General features: G+C 38.6%; 1 protein-coding gene across 1 annotated transcript in view; it reads right to left on the minus strand.

Moving 5' to 3' along the window:
* Positions 1 to 21: 21 nt before the first annotated feature.
* Positions 22 to 16,365, minus strand: part of LOC140237717 (nesprin-1-like) — a 46,040-nt gene continuing 29,696 nt past the window's right edge. The window contains exons 10-28 of the mRNA XM_072317677.1: positions 15,317 to 15,631; positions 14,482 to 14,633; positions 13,555 to 13,687; positions 12,738 to 12,834; positions 12,155 to 12,360; positions 11,047 to 11,208; positions 10,288 to 10,443; positions 9,618 to 9,766; positions 7,252 to 7,435; positions 6,567 to 6,710; positions 5,962 to 6,129; positions 5,203 to 5,337; positions 4,340 to 4,501; positions 3,372 to 3,595; positions 2,847 to 2,952; positions 2,119 to 2,439; positions 1,416 to 1,592; positions 585 to 731; positions 22 to 54 (exon numbers count right to left, since the gene is read on the minus strand). Coding sequence (XP_072173778.1) covers positions 22 to 54; positions 585 to 731; positions 1,416 to 1,592; positions 2,119 to 2,439; positions 2,847 to 2,952; positions 3,372 to 3,595; positions 4,340 to 4,501; positions 5,203 to 5,337; positions 5,962 to 6,129; positions 6,567 to 6,710; positions 7,252 to 7,435; positions 9,618 to 9,766; positions 10,288 to 10,443; positions 11,047 to 11,208; positions 12,155 to 12,360; positions 12,738 to 12,834; positions 13,555 to 13,687; positions 14,482 to 14,633; positions 15,317 to 15,631 — 3,171 coding nt within the window. The remainder of the gene's footprint in view (positions 55 to 584; positions 732 to 1,415; positions 1,593 to 2,118; positions 2,440 to 2,846; positions 2,953 to 3,371; positions 3,596 to 4,339; positions 4,502 to 5,202; positions 5,338 to 5,961; positions 6,130 to 6,566; positions 6,711 to 7,251; positions 7,436 to 9,617; positions 9,767 to 10,287; positions 10,444 to 11,046; positions 11,209 to 12,154; positions 12,361 to 12,737; positions 12,835 to 13,554; positions 13,688 to 14,481; positions 14,634 to 15,316; positions 15,632 to 16,365) is intronic.

Here is a 16,365-nt window from a genome sequence, read left to right on the forward strand (position 1 = left end):
AAGAAGACAGACAAACACTCATCAGCTGGACCTCATGATGAACACGGTCAGCACCTAACAATTCCGATGAAGTACGTCTTGTTTTTACAACAAGTACTAAACATAATGTAATATTACTTATCCATCATTATAACATTTGATATCATCAATCGATGACATCACCTGACTTCTTCATAAGATATTTTTTCACGACTACTTTGTATAATTTTTCGTACGTGGGTGCATGTGAGCACACAAATTTGTATGTGCATGAGTCTGAGAGGGATCTGTAGACATAGCCATTCATTTGTGTAACATCAACTAATTGAGTGCAGGCTACAATAATTTAACGTACCCAGTTTCATCAGAATAGAACATCATTATGAAAAATGTTTTTACCTTCCTTATTAATTGACCACATAATTTTGATTTTTTAATGTACTTTCTACTGTTAACATATGCACTCTCTGCACCATTTCATATATGTATGTTTCTGTTGGAGATGGAAAGAAATTGAAAAAAAATCAAAACAATCAATGAACTTGAATAGATGAAACAAAATGAATGAAAACTAGCTGAATATCAAATATAATTTGTTTGCTCACCTGGCATTTTTTGACCTCCTCTTCTATGACTTCCCTCCCTGGAGTTGGGGGAGGAACTGGCTTTGTAGCCTCTGTTTCAGACTTGGAGACTACTTCTTCCAGTCTTTTCTTCTCTGTCTCAAAGTCCTGCATTAATTTCAGGCACTCCTATAGAAAGAGGAAATGAATGAAACACTACATTAAAATCTTAGGGAATTAGTAAAGGGAAAGTGGTTCTGTAAGCAGAGCATTTTTTTCTCTACTTTCGTTATGGTCGTCAGGAATGTGAAGGAATTCCTGCTACACTCTATTTTGTCATGGTGCAGCAAAGAAAACCTAGATCATCTCCATCATTTTGGAGGACTCTGATACTACCTTGAAAAATGTAAAAGGTAATCTAGGTAAAAGTCTATAATTTTTTTTTTATTCTGCGGTCAAAGCATCTTCAAAATTTTTATTTAGGTAGTGTAAATCACATCCACTGAAATCATCCAAAGGTTCTGTTGGAAAAGATGAATCTCTTTCCATAGTAATACCATCAATTAAATCTCTTTCTAGCCTCCTTCAAAAATGTTGAAACTAAGACACATATCAGACAAAAGCCTTTTTGTCATTTTTTTTTTGCTGACAAATATTTTGTTGCTCCGATATCAACATGAGATATACCAAGAGTCCAAACTGCTGCATTTCTTTAAGTCTGATGATGCAACAGTGTTTTGATTTTGTGGCAGCATCACATAGCATCTGGTATTGCTAAACAGCAAAATTTGACAAAGTTAATCGAACGTCAATATTCTTCCTACATCCTTGGAATGCTATCTTTAAGAGTGCATGATAGAAGAGATTATATACCTCTTGCTTCTGTAGTCTGTCTTTGGTGTCCACGACCACTTTTCTCCACTCTTGCTCCAGAGTGATGGTCAGGTGGCTGACAAATCTTGGACACTTTGGATCCTTTCCCAGAGTCTTTCCCTTTTCAACCTGTTTCCTGACAGTAGGCTGGAGCTCCTCAACTCTATCAAGCACAGCCTACACGGTGTCGAGACAAAATACAGTAACAATACAATCCTCATTTGAAGAATGTTTAAAATGATCAGTCTAACACTTCTTTTAAAAACGAGAAGAGTGAGGTACATACATCTTATCAATCTGCTATCAGATATCCAAATATCTGAAAACTGAAGCTGAATATTCTACATTGAATTAGGTGAAAAATTAAAAATCTTTCAAAGGACATACATAAGATTTGACAATGAAGACTTATTATCACTACAATCACTGCAAAGAAATTTCACAGCTGTCTACAAATGTTTGATATTTAACATTGGTGACAAAATTCAAAGGTAACAGATAACAGATGTAGAAGTTTATACTTCTAAAGACACAGCATAACATTGAAATATGAAACTTGCACAAAAATAATTAGTTTTTCACATTATTCCACATCAAATTCACTCAGTGTTACCCTCTAGGGTATATCAAATTATCACTAAATCTTCTGATTTTAAACAAAGCCTAGAGAACATCACAATGTTACCATGACAACATAGCTCACCTCCTGTTTGGCGAAGCACTCTTGGAGTGTCCTGCTATCCTCCCAGGAGGTATGTCTCTTCCCTTCTTTGCTCAGACCATCAACTTTTCCTAACAACTCTGTGACGTCATCCCTGCACGTCAGCCACTCCCGTCTGACGGGCGTCGTGGCAACCGCTTCCTCGAGCAGGGCCTTCTGGGAGGACAGGCGGTCGGAGAGGGCAGCGAGACGTGCGGACTCCTGCCGAATCTTCTCCATGGGCGTGTCCTGGCTGATTTCATTGAGGTCCTCACCGAGCCTGGCTAGGACCTTCTGGGACGAGTCGCTGGCTTGCAGTGAATCCTTTAAACATAAAGAGAGCAATCACGTTCTCTCACATTCAACTTCCTGAAAACTCTGTCTCAACAAAAATTTACTTCAGAAAAGACACATCCTCTTCACCCCTCCCCCCCCCCCCCCCCACACACACACACATGCATCATAGAGTTTTTGTTTGGATTTTGACTAGACACCATTTCTTTAGATATAAGTTGACCAGAAGTAACTTTAATGTGCATCTGAGTTATTCATTTTCATTTGTAAAGTTTGTGATTCAAGAAGTGTGCTATGTATGGTAAGTACCGGTACTACAATTTACTTATTTATGTTACTAGCCAAGACACATCCAAAAAGCAGTTGGTTTTTTTCCTAACCAGACTCAACCGACAAGAATTCATTTCATCTATTGCACTTAATAGCAATAAATTTACCTTGGACTTGGCAACCATCTCATCTAAATCTGCAACTTGATCAGCCTGTTCCAGATCTTGAAAGACTTGCTGGACCTCTTCAGTACATTGTTTCACTCTTCCAATACTGCAGGAAATAGCACAAAATAGAAAAGAAATGCGGAACACAGTCTCAACTGAAAAAATTCAAAGCAGAGACAAAAAGACTGCTGTAAAAGCAGAAACATTTATAGCATAAAACTTTCGCAAATTGGAGCTGTCGGCTGAATCCCTACTGTCATTCAATGCATTGTGTGCACACACAATTTTGTGAATATATGTGGCTCCTCAAGAAATTCACAAAGTTTTATGAATGCAAAAATTTGTGGTTTCACCGTATATCTGTGTATGAAGCGTGGGAAACAATTTGAGACTGATTTGGCAGTGAAATGGGGATTTCTTTTTTCCAAATCACTGCCAAAGGGAAAACTGTAGAGGAGTGTGAAACTGGTTAAATCTCTACATACGATAAAACACAAGCAAATAAAAGTGAATTCATCATCTTACTCTTCTTCATACTGCTGCCATCTCTTGGGTGCAAGTTGCAGTCTTCTTTCCAGACTCTCCGCATCTTGCAGTGCTCTCTGGAACCTCTGCTTAGTCTCCTGGCAAGCCTTGTCCATAACCTGGGCATCCTGCGGCCTTGTCTTGGAAGCTTGGTCCCGGATGGTCTCCAGGACTTGGACTTGTCCAGCCATCGTCGTGAGCGTGTTGGACTTTTGGAAGAACTCCTGTGATGTTGAGCATGAAAATCAAGAGATCCTAGTTAGCTTAGATGTGGACACTAGTTAGATACTTTGAATTTCTGCATTGAATATTAATATTTTGTGATTATGGACTGGAAATATCTGCAATCAAGAGCTACAGGAATGGAATGACAAATAAGTATGAGGCATTATCCATTTTCTGGAAGCAATCTCCCACCTTGGGGATGACTACTGTATACACCGAATATTTCGCGAGGTTTTTATTTTCGCGAATTTCGCGAGTCAGCTGCTATTCGCGAAATTAAAAACACGCGAAAATATTGACTCTAATGCCGATATGAATGTGACGTACGCGTATACATTTCTCCGTTCAGCACAGGACTCACGATCGCGAATTTAACCACTCGCGAAACAGGACTCACGATCGCGAATTTAACCACTCGCGAAATTGTCGGGAAGTCCTGATTCGCGAAAATTTAGACTCATGAAATATATGGCATATACAGTATGTACTGTATTTGTGCAACAAGAACCAGTACTTTGGTGTAGTGTTCTTACTTTCACATAATCATATAAGCTGACTTGCAAAATTTGTGAAAATAAATCCATCATAACAAAATGAATAGTATGTTCAGCATGCTATATACACTGTAACTTGTCGAGAGAATTTCATATCAATGGCTCTGAGAGGGCTTAAGAATATCTGAGAATGAAACATCAATCCACTATATGAAATCAATGTTATGACAAGACATCTTTAGTTCCAACCTGGTGTTGTGCCAAGACCTCTTCTGGGGCCTGGCCTGCCTTCAGGGTCTGCCTCTCTCTGGCCAGCTGGGACTCTGCAGCCTTCAGCTGGTCCGACAGCTGGGCCTGCACCTCCTGGAACTGGAGTCTGTGGATTCTGATCGGGGCCTCGGTACAGACGGCCTGTGTTTACAGATAGAGACAGAAAATCATACTGCTTGCATCATGTATTTTGTTGCATGAGGATGTGGAAGCCCGTAATTTGACCTCATGGACTATACAGATGATGTAGTCTGAGTTCAACTAAATTGGTACTCACATGGTATGCCCCGCTATGGTTCAGTGGATAAGACCATAGATTATAAATCACAATGTTCTTGGCTTAAGTCCCTTGGCTGCAGTGGTTGTATCCCTGGGAAAGGCACCTGATTGCCTCGTTCTTTGAAGGGGACTTAAAGCCATTGGTCCCACAATTGTGCCTTATAGAGCAATCACTTTGTTGTTGTTTTTTTTTAATGGTGGTCACATAAAACTAAATTAATTTAATTCATTAATCAGTCAAACTGTGCGCAAAATGGTATCTTGAAATTGTCTCCCCTTCTTAGCTCTAACTGGGTGCTACCAGCTACAAGATGGATGATTGGGGGGGGGGGTTCTGATGCACACCATGCTATGGTCTAATCCAGAGGGATGTATTATGCTCGTAAGTAGTTGTTTCAAACCATAGATACTACCAAAAATGTCAACCCAGGCAGTCTCAATGCAAACTTGAAGGAACCATGATTTCCATGTACTTTCCCCTTGCCATACCAGGAGTGCAAGTTTGCACACAGGACTCACACAAGGTAGAGGTCTCTCTGGGTAGCTCTATGGCTATAGCTCACCTGGTGTCTCTCTTGGAGTAAGTCCATTCTCCTCTGTACTTCCTGTCTCTTGGATGCGGGCAGGTTGTGGAGCAGGCTCTGGGATGCTTCCAAGAACTTCTCCATGACTGGCGGTTTACTGTCACCAAACATTGCCTGCCAAGGGCAAAGGAAAGAGTTTATTGTTATTTGGTTTCATGAGGTATCATGCAAAGAGTCTCTGTAGGTATATCTATCCACTGGCAAAAGAAATATAAAGTCTCTAGCATATTTTTACTGTTACAATTGCAATTAAACAAGAAAACAATAAGACCAAGCAATTTAAAAGTAAGGCAGAGTAACTTCTGTAATAATAAAATTTACCCAATGACAGTCCACTGAAAAGAATTAATCACTGTTTAGTAGTAGCCATGATAAAAGAAAAAAAAAAATCAAGGACATACATACTCAGGCAAGATTTGAATCTGCAGCAGGTACTGCATGTTCATATTGCATCTGACTGACAAATTGCCCTACATCAATGTAAATATAAGCACCGAATTAATCGCTGTTTACTAGTGGCCATGATATAAAAAAATGAATCAATCAACATGACAAAAAACAATTAATCACTCGCAATAGAAACACCTCAACACAAGAATTTCATTAATTTGAATATGTGTAACATGCCAAAGATTTAGATTTAAATATACAATATTTGGAGGGAAGTGATATCACTACAAATTACGACATTTACATTCAAATCTGAAATATTTTCAAGTTACATTTGATTTTCCTCACCTTTGTTCGGTCGAGCTGCTGGCTCGGCGTGCCTTGGGTGTCTCTCAGCTGTCTCTCAGCAAGAGATAACCACTTCTTGAGCTCAGCCTCTTGCATCTCAAACTTGGACCAACTATCTGTTTCTGCTGAGAGCCTGGATTCAAACTCCTGCTCTTTGCTCAGACAGTTCTTTTGTCAGTGCACAAAAGGAAAGTAACAAAAAAGAGAGGAGATGTTGGGTTCAGTGCAAAAGTTAATGAAGTACAGCAATGACATGTCACAAAAGACTGACACCTGAAACATACTGAAACATGTTTTCTAAAGAGTGTTAGTACAAACAAACAGCAAGGCATTGCACAAATATTTATTACTTAGAAAAAACATGAAACATAATCCTCTCTTCTCATTAAAACATTAATCAACTGAATAGATGGAGAGAAACCAGTTCAATGTTGTGTCCTGCAACTTTTTAAACAGTGAAATCTTTTGAATAATGTGTATGTTTTGAATAACAAGTGAAATATCATACTGGCGAAAAAGTTTTGGAAAGAACCTCCATTAGGACAGGGGTCCCAGGGACTTGCATCCATAGCGTCCAGATGAAAACACTTGAGAGGGACTCTTACCTGTAAGCGAACATCCAGGTTGGACACTGTCGTCTCTATGATGGTGGTGTCAATGTAAGTGCACTTCAGGTTGATGATGTAGGTCACCGTGTGACTCTTCTTCGCAAGCTTCTTCTCAACTTCTTGAGATTTGGCAAAGTGACTCTGTAAAACAGACAGAAACGATGAAACAATGAAATTACAAATATTACTGCATTGATAGCTTTATAATGCTTTAATAATTTGCACACACATTGTTGACTCAAATGTGTGGCCAATTTCCAGCTACTGTGCATGCTTCGTGAATGAACCCTTCCATCTAGCAGCTCAAGAATTTAATCATCTGTAGACCCTATGTACTTTGAAACTTTTAACCCATAGCTGACAGGGTTGGTATTGCATATCAAATCCACAGAGAAACGATATATTTTGGAGGCAACAAGTTAATTACGAACCCATTGAGATGTTGAAAATGAAATGACGTTTAAGTTGGCAAGTATAATAATGAGGTTTATGTGCATTCAAGTATCCAAGTTCCAGCATCCTTTTTTCCATCCCTCCTTCAGAAAATTTAACAATTACTTGAGTATCTATAAAGCCATTGATGCGCTTTTCATTATCTGTTATATGTATTTTCTTTTAGAAGAAGCTAATCAATGTTATTATTAAACTAAACACAATTTACAAGCACACAAGTTTGTAATACCTTGTGTTTCTGCAATCTGACTTGCATAGTCTTGATTGGTTCCGTGGAAGATTTCTGTTCTGCTTCAGCCAGGAGCCTCTCAGCCTCTTGGACCCAATCCTGTATCTCCGGAAGTCCATCTTCAAAGTCCTTGACAGACTTGAGGACTTCTCCAACCATTCTCTTTTTCTCTGGCAGTTTGTCCCTGGAAAAATAATGAATATTCATCAATGCAATGCAAAATGTTCCTGAGTTTTGCTTTGTTGAAAGAATGCCATAACAGTCAGACTGCAACGCTGCTGTTAATGAGCCCAAATCAAAAATTTATCGTTCGCGCAGGTTTTTGCGCATGTCCTTCTCAGCACCCGAGATTTTGCGAGATAATTCAGAGACAAGTGCATGGTCTACGAGATTCACTTATTGACGACATGAAGATTTACTATCCGTGACTAATTGACATGGTTTGTGAATATTTGAAATAAATCACACCTTTTAATGCTTACATTATATAAAATGAGCTTATGATACCATTATTCATATCTCTGCATTATATCGATATTTTCCAAACGACCCTGAGACAAATTAGAACAAGGCTTTCTATTTATTGCCAACCCGACCCGTTCATAGGTTGAATCACCACATGAATGATAGTCAACGTTTTAGATATACCTGTTATAACAGCACACTAAGAACTGAATTGGTCCCTCGCTTAGAAAACAATAAAAATTGAAAGTCTCGTCGAGTAAAAATCATAGTGTGGCAATTTGAGATACATGAATGATCATGCGCTCCCAGGGTATCATTAGATAAATTACTCAGCGATGTTTACAGTGGATTAATAAGGAATAATTATTCTAACACCAAATAGAGAGCCCCAAAGAACTCATGTGCTCAAACTTAGTGCTAGATCTTTTATTATTGATTTGTATGCTATTTATTAATGCACGCTACTCTATCTAGAAAAAGTTCAAGCCGAAGTTGAGCTGTCGATCAGTGGAGTGTTGTTCTTGTTGTTTACGTGGAGATCTTAGCTGCAGTTGCCTGAACCTGAGCGCGTATACATACATTGTGCGCGCGCACACACACACACACACACACCATAGGGTCCTACACTGTCATCTACACACAGTGTATTACTGTTATGTAGAGTACACGTTTACTGTCATTTCACGAGGTTCGTTCAACTCTCCACTCAGAGGGAATTAACCAATCAGAAACGCGTATTCGCGGCAAACTGAAATCTCGTCAAAAATTAACTGTACAACGCAATGATTTATTCGCCAACCTGACCCGTTCATAGGATCAGTCCACATAAAGTCATTACGTTTTCATAGAATGATATTTCCTCTTTCATTTTATACCTCTTCCATTTTGGTCCACCTTAATTTCGTTGGTCTAGTGTACCCCTTAAAAAAAATGAAAAATATGCAAATTTTGTGTTTTATAATTTCCTTGTTCAGTATATCTTATACGTCATAACCTTTTAAGTGGTCGAATTTCATCAAAGTACAACTTTCAGCTTTTTATCGATGTATAAATCATGAAGATTGATAATGTTGTTTAGATTTACAGACGCTCTAAAAATGTGGTCTCCCAGCTCATTACGTATTCATGTCCGCGAGGTCCATGCATACGCGTACGATAAATGCGAAGGCTTTTCAGGACGTTGCGGTCTGACTGATAAATGCCCATAATGTCATGTTATGTTTCAATGCTCCTATCTTGTTGAAATGTTCTCCACATTGTTTACTCTTTGTCATAGCTTTGAAGGATTTCTTTACTTCTCTAATAAACAATTCTTGTTACCATACTTCATAAAGTGTGCCTACACTGCAGCTGGTATCATATTAATGTCTCATCATGCAATGCTAAAATGTCACCTGCTAGATAGCTTTTGCTTAAAACTGATTCCTTTCTGTATCGTTTAAAAAGTTTGCGTATTGAACTGTGGGTAATGACCACATGTTTCTATGGGTTCGCTATATCTATTTAACTTGAAATGTATCAAGATGAAACAATTGAGACACTTATCTTCCGAAGTTCTGCTGCTTAACCCGTTGAGGACGGTTTGATTTTGCTACAACACGCATTTCCCATAGACACCTGCCCGAGTATACTCAACGGGTTCACAACCATCTGACAGTGTTCGTAGTAAAAACAACCCTGAGTTTTCTTAAAATGCATACCCATGTATGGAGGAACACTTCTTCTAATAAAATTGTACACAGGTAACATACAACTTCAGTCTGTATAACCTTATTGAGAGTTTTGTTTTTGTTTTGCTTTGTTTTGTTTTTGGTTGTTTTGTTTTTTGGTGTGGGGTTTCTTTTCTTTTTTCTTTTTTTTTTGCGATTACTGTCATGTGAAGTATCACATGATCAAGTCACCTGACATCCTCCAGGTTGAGTTTGACAGTCCGGAGAGTCTGCAGCAGCTGTTGAGCCTGCTGTGATCCACTGGTCTTAAACATCTCCTGGGCTAGGCCCGACAAGTGCTTGAAGGTACGCTCCTGGGCCGCTACCTGGCCTATGGCCTCCTGCATGATCACAAACAAACAAACAAACAAACAAGGAAAGAAAGAAACATACAAACATTAAATTATCCTTCAGAACTGAAGAGGGACTGTGACAGCACTGTCTTCAGAGTGAAAAGTATGTAATGAGTACACAAGTCTTTCAATAAAGAGTATAATTATGCTTATCCCCAAATGGTCTTTGTGGCAGAGAAAATATATCACAGCAGCATCACAACAGAATGAAAACTCATTTGTACAGGAATTTATCTGAAATGTCAGCAGGGCATTGCATATTTGTTCATTTGCTTGGAAGAAAAATCAAAATTCAACCTCACGGTAAGAAACAACCTGTATACATCTTAAAAAAAAAAAAAAAATCAGTAGAAATTAAGGGATCTTCGTACCAAAGGTTTGCATATATGCAATGCTCACAATGTTGCATTGAATCAAGTAATGTCACCAGGATCAGGAGTGGCAGGAAAACTCAGGGTAAGCGACAGTTTCAGTGAAAATGAGGATGACACAGAAATGGGAAAACTTACATCTAATTCTTTTAGATGTTGTAGCATCACATCCCGGGAACAAGGCACCTTCTGCCGTGACATCTTCATGGTAGAATCCAACCAGACATTGACTGCTGAGAGCTGACTGTTGAATGTCTGCTGTTTCTTGCCTGTTTCGGCTGCGTCCATGAAGACCTGTGTGCGTGTATTCAAGATCAATCAGTAACTCTGACAGTTTTTTAGGATCTTTCTGGGGCAAGGAAGGTACTAAGACAGTCTACATTCATCAAATATTCACCAAATGGAAAGTTGTTTGATTTCCTTGGTTTAGCAAACAAGACACCTTGCAGAGGAAAGAGGAAGGAAAAATGCATTCACATCAATGATTTATCTTGAGGAAAATATCTGATCACCTGATATGAAAGACCATCAACCATACTATACACGCTTTGAGGTGTTCACATCAGCCTAAGATTACCATCTGACTGCACATCAATAACATGGACCACGCACGTGTAATTGCAGTGTGTGAACATGCTTGTAGTCTACTGTATAATTAAGGTTCCACAATTATTGTACACTCTCTTCATTTCATATTGTTTGGCTTACCTTATTCTCTGTTACAAAGTGATATGTATATGTTCTTGTTGAAAAATGAAATTTGAATGACATCAAGTTAATTGAAATTGAAGGGAATAAAGCTTTTAGGTCAATGACGAAAGAAAGTATAATTATTTCCTTGCTAATCTACAGATCAACTTAAAGATGTCTCTTGAGGTTGTAAAATGCATCACTCACCTTGGCCTTCCCATAGACATCATTCCACGCCCTGTTGAGGAGGTCGAGCTGGTCTTGGATCTCTCTTGCCACCGCCGGCTGACAGGCCTCCATCAGGAACTCCCCATGGTGGTTCACGGCTGTGTGCTTCTTGGCCATCTCCGACAGGTTTGCAAAATAAGCCTGGATCAAAACAAAGAGAGGAATGAAGAAGACATTCATGTCATGATCAGCAGCTGTCGTATTCTACTCCTACAAACATAAATTTGCACTTTGATAACAAGCAACAACACTAATCAACTTTATTTCCTTCAACATATTACTTCTTCCATGAAAGAGCAATAATCGAGGGGTGAAACAATTATGGTAATCACAACTTTGTAATTCCTCAGAAGTAGATGAGACTGACTAACATTTATCTGGATTGTATAAAATCTATGTCAGCCTAAAATGTCACCAAGAAACCTCTGCCTGCTCTTCCAAAAGACAGAAGATAAATAAAGCAAATCAGTTTGCAGTAGCACTATCCTGCCTCTAAGATACGGGCTTGACTTTATTGCTACATCAGATTTCAAATAAACCTTGCCAGATTCTAATTCAAAATGTTGGTAATGGACATCTACATATAAGAGTTTACTTCACATAGCGTCTCTGACTGAAGTATTCAAGTCAGTTATACTGTAAATCCAGAAATCATTTGAAGCATGAAACTTTTGCCAATTGGAGCCAACAGCCTTTTTCGCAGCGTGAAACTTTCGCCGCTGGCATTAAATTAATTCTCTAGACAATCACTTTTGAGTGCATTTCACTTGCGCGAATCTTGGCTCCTTGTGACATCAGCAAAAGTTTCATGCATGAAAAAAAATTCTGGTTTTACAGTAAGTTAACAACCTACAGTCAGCCTTGCTGAAGTTGAATCTATTTGGACTGAAGAAATTGCTTCTACTAAGAGAAAATTTGACTTATGAGGGATTAAAAATCAATAGAAATAAAGAAAAGAGGACATGAAAAGACTTTTTATTTAAAGTAAGGCGATTATTCAACTTATGCAAGGTCGACTTAAGAAAAGTTGACTGTATATCCAAAAGTTTTCAATAACTTCTATTCCTTTAATACTACTTTAACTCACCATTTTCTTGTCATGGTCTCCTTGGGCTAGCACCTTCTCAGCTCCCTTCAGCCAGGGCTGAAGGTCAATGACCTGTGACCGATAGGAGCTCCAGTTCTCGACGACCTCCTCCAGCATGGTGCGTACCGAGGCCACCTCGACTGTCAGGTTTTTCTTCTTCAGCTCCATGTCATGGACAAATCGTCTGCACACCTCCTTCTCCTCTTCTGATTAGATGAGAAAATGGAAAAACAATTTGTATGTGTTTTTTTTCTTACTTTATGGCAAAGTTCTCATTGCAGTTAGATCTTCATTGGTTGACAATGCTTTGTATAAATCCACTTTGTTTCTCCTATTTTCTTCCAAAAGCTACTGAAAGTTGACGAATGCATGTCCACATAAACAAGAAAGAGTTGAACACAATAGATATAACATACAAACTCCAGCTGGAAAGTTAATGACATAAATGACAAGTCTGCATACTACTGATTCATTCCTTATCTACATGTACTAATGTACTGTTATTATGACACAGCATTTCAGTAAAAGGAATTCAATATCCTACAGTGAAAATGACGAAAAGTCACTTTTGCCCCTGTCTTACCATCTGAAATACTGGAAATGTAAGTCTCTGTCACATCCACCAGCATCTTGAAGGTCACTTCATATTGTTGGAAGAACTGTCCAGTTTCAACAAATTCCTGCAAAAGAGAGGAAAATATTAGACGGATCATGCACACACTATTAAAGCTGTTGACATTTTAGACTGAAATTCACTCTCACTCTCACTTTCAAATTCAATTTCAAATGACTTCTATTTCACATTTCACTAGAATATCAAATGACAATGTAGCACACAGTCACAGTGTTATATTAACAATAAAATGGAGAGTAACAACAAAACAGAGAGAGGGTAATTCAAATTTCATACAATACTTATGTCAGGCCGACAACCTTACATCATTTCCACTTTAAAAAGGAATTGCTTATAAAATGTGGATTACCTAAGGGAAATCTTACCACAATAGTGTGAAGTAAATCTCAATGACAGACTGAAATTTCTCTTTAATGTTTTCATACTCGTTAACACTCTTAACCCATTGAGGATGGACTGATTTTGCTACAACATGCACTTCCTATAGACCCCTGCCCGAGCATAGTCTATGAAAAATTTGTGTTGCAGCAAAATCAGCCCGTCCTGATCGGGTTAACACTTTCAGCATTGCTGTGTTTGTCCTGTGAACAAACAATACGAAGATTGCAACAAATGTTTCTATTGCTACAGCCATTTTCAATGGAAGAAATATATACAGAGTGGGCATAAGTACCCTACCACACAGCATACAACACTTCTTTTACCCTGTATATTGCATCAAATGAGAGGATCACCACCATACGATAAGTGAATGCCAGGTTCTTACCAGGTAGGTGCGTAGCAAATGTTGCACCTCCTTGGCGTCTCCATACTTGACCGTCCACGTCTGGAGCTTCTTCTCCGCCATGACGATGAAGGCCAGGAGACGGTACTTGATCTCCTGGTACTCCAGATGGATCCTGGAACAGGCACAAGATATACAATTCATGATGGAAATAATCATCACAAGCCCTGATATCAATACTACATATAGAGGTTGTATTTTCTCTTCAATTCTTTGGCATAATTTTTCTTTTTTCACTTAACCTTCAATGCGTTACAATCATGCTTACTCACCTGCCAAAAATGCCACATATATGTGTACAAACACACTTTGGGTTTATACATGAAAATTAACCAACTTTCATTTTTCTCCCAAGAAAAATTTTCTTCAGACAGTTCTTGGTATATAATAATAATAGTAATACATTATTGCATGTCCTCCTCAACAGATAAGTTCTCCATGTGCCAAAATATTTGAAAAAAAAAATATTCAAGTGAAATTTCATGTATACACAAATGGAGAGCTGCTCAACACCAAGATCACACAGAGTTGCCAATTTGTCTCACTCTTTAAACTTTCATGATTCCAATTTTCTTCCCAAAATTTTCACTGATTTACTTCTCTGAATTTTCTGTTTCATATAAAGCAGCACATTCTTTCAAGGGGAGAGTTGGTTTTGTAATAAAATTGAGATATGTGACAGATCAGGCATAGCTCACAGTTCTGCATGTGATCAAGGTTGCACTTGACAAAGTTCTCAAATGACTTATAAGAACAATCTGTCATTGTACATAAAATACATCACTTTAGATAGACAGAAAAGAGTCCCTTTGCATGGAAGAATCAAACTTATTGAAAATACATCCATGCACGTTGATCGGTACAGAGTAGGATGTAAGTAGGGATTAATTTGATTGGTTGCTTAGTTACCTCAGGTTATCCTTTGTCTGCATGACAACTGTGAGCCTCTGAGCCATGCTGTCTAAGATGGCTGGTGGAACTTCTTGACCTCCGACCCTACCACCCTGCCGCTGTACCTCTGTGAAAGACCGGTGAATGTCACTGCTGTGCTGAAAGTGCTCCTGTTGATGAAAAAAAAAGGAGAAATCATTATATACTGTGAGTACATTGCACATAATATCTTATATTTCTCTGTGTATGTATATATATATATATATATATATCTGTGTATATCTCAAAGTGTATGACTCAATACCAAAATAATGAAGAGCATAAACTTAACAGATATGAAACCTTATTCATTTCTAATCAATCTTGCCCTATAATATTAGATGCAAAAATTACTATTTAAGTACAGGATGTGTCATCATTTCTTAGCATTAGACCCTTAATCAGATGACAGCATTACAGGTATTTGTACTTTACCGACAGAATATCCTACGCACACGTTTGTGGTGTTCATTTGTTTTTTGTCAACACAAGATAACTTGGAAATTCTAACTGTTCAAACATATATCGAGTTCTCTGTAGAATGAATTTAATCATTTTCTTTTCTGCCCATTTCCACTGTTGCATGGATACATATCACAGAATTTCTGTTTCATAGTTACAATTCCACAAGTGCATACAGATGCAACACTGATTTTTGTGGTATGGGATCCCCAAATTTTTCCTAAGGTCAGTTGAATTGAACTTAGGATTGATTTTAGAGCTTTACAGCCCCCAGGTAGTGCAGCTGAATATGGGATATCCAGCCATCTTCTCAGATGGAAAATGAAACAAACAAACAAACAAACAAACAAACCTCATGCTCCTGCAGCCTTCGCTTCATCTGGCTCCAAGTGGCGTCCTGAGACTCCAGGGGCTCCACCTCGCCCCTCTTCAGCAGCTCCTCCGCCCTGCTCAGCCACGCCCCGACCGCGCCCAGCGGACCGGGCAGACCCCTCTCCAGCTCCTTCCGCCACTCCTCGTAGTTCTCCGACACCTTGGTCCACCGCTCGATCAGGATGTCGCACTCCTCCCTGGTAACCGTTACCAGGATCTTCTTCTTCTTCTTCTGCACTAGTACTGTCATCAGCTGCTGTGTCTTGTCATGCTGTCTTTGGAATTCAAGGAATCTCTGCGGAAAGGACAATGATGACATGTACAACATTTTATTCATTTTTTTCAAAAATTGAGAATAGGGTATTGGAACATTGTGTTTGGGAATTCATTTTGGGACTCATTTTTCATTTGTAAGCTTCTCTGCAAGATTTTTCACATGGTCTTAACAAAAGATATTGTGCAAATGTGTAAAATTGTTTACAATATATACATATTTATCTATTCACCTATTTTTTTGCAGAAATGTTCGCATAGCTGGAATCATCATACAGTGTTAAGACAAAAATACAAGCCAGCACGAACTTACTGTCTGCATTCGCATAAGTCATTTGCCAAAATGTTTGTATTACTAAAGCAGAATGTGGATTATTTCATATCTTTATGGGCTCAAAATTCAAACGAAACTGCAAGTGTTTTGGATTCTTTGAATGTTATTTGCCGTGAATTTTCAGAGTATTCTATCCTATCGTTGTTCCTTTAAGCACTGAACTGCCTGAATCTGCTCCTGCACTGGTGTCTGGCTTGTGACGAAATTCACTTTGCTCCATCTACTGACAAGCAGATTAGTTCTTCATCATAAATTAAAGTCTGCACTGTTATTCTTTTTATTGCATGAAGTTGAGTTGAGCTGGCTGTTTCTGCTTGCTCCAGAGAATAAAAGAAAACAATGACAAGCTGTTTTGGTCAAGTGGATAAACCCAAAGACTCTTAATCCCCAGGTCCTCAGTTCCAGTCCATTGCCAGCAGCTG

This window comes from Diadema setosum, chromosome 1 (genome assembly GCF_964275005.1).
Source record: "Diadema setosum chromosome 1, eeDiaSeto1, whole genome shotgun sequence".
NCBI classification, from domain to species: domain Eukaryota; kingdom Metazoa; phylum Echinodermata; class Echinoidea; order Diadematoida; family Diadematidae; genus Diadema; species Diadema setosum.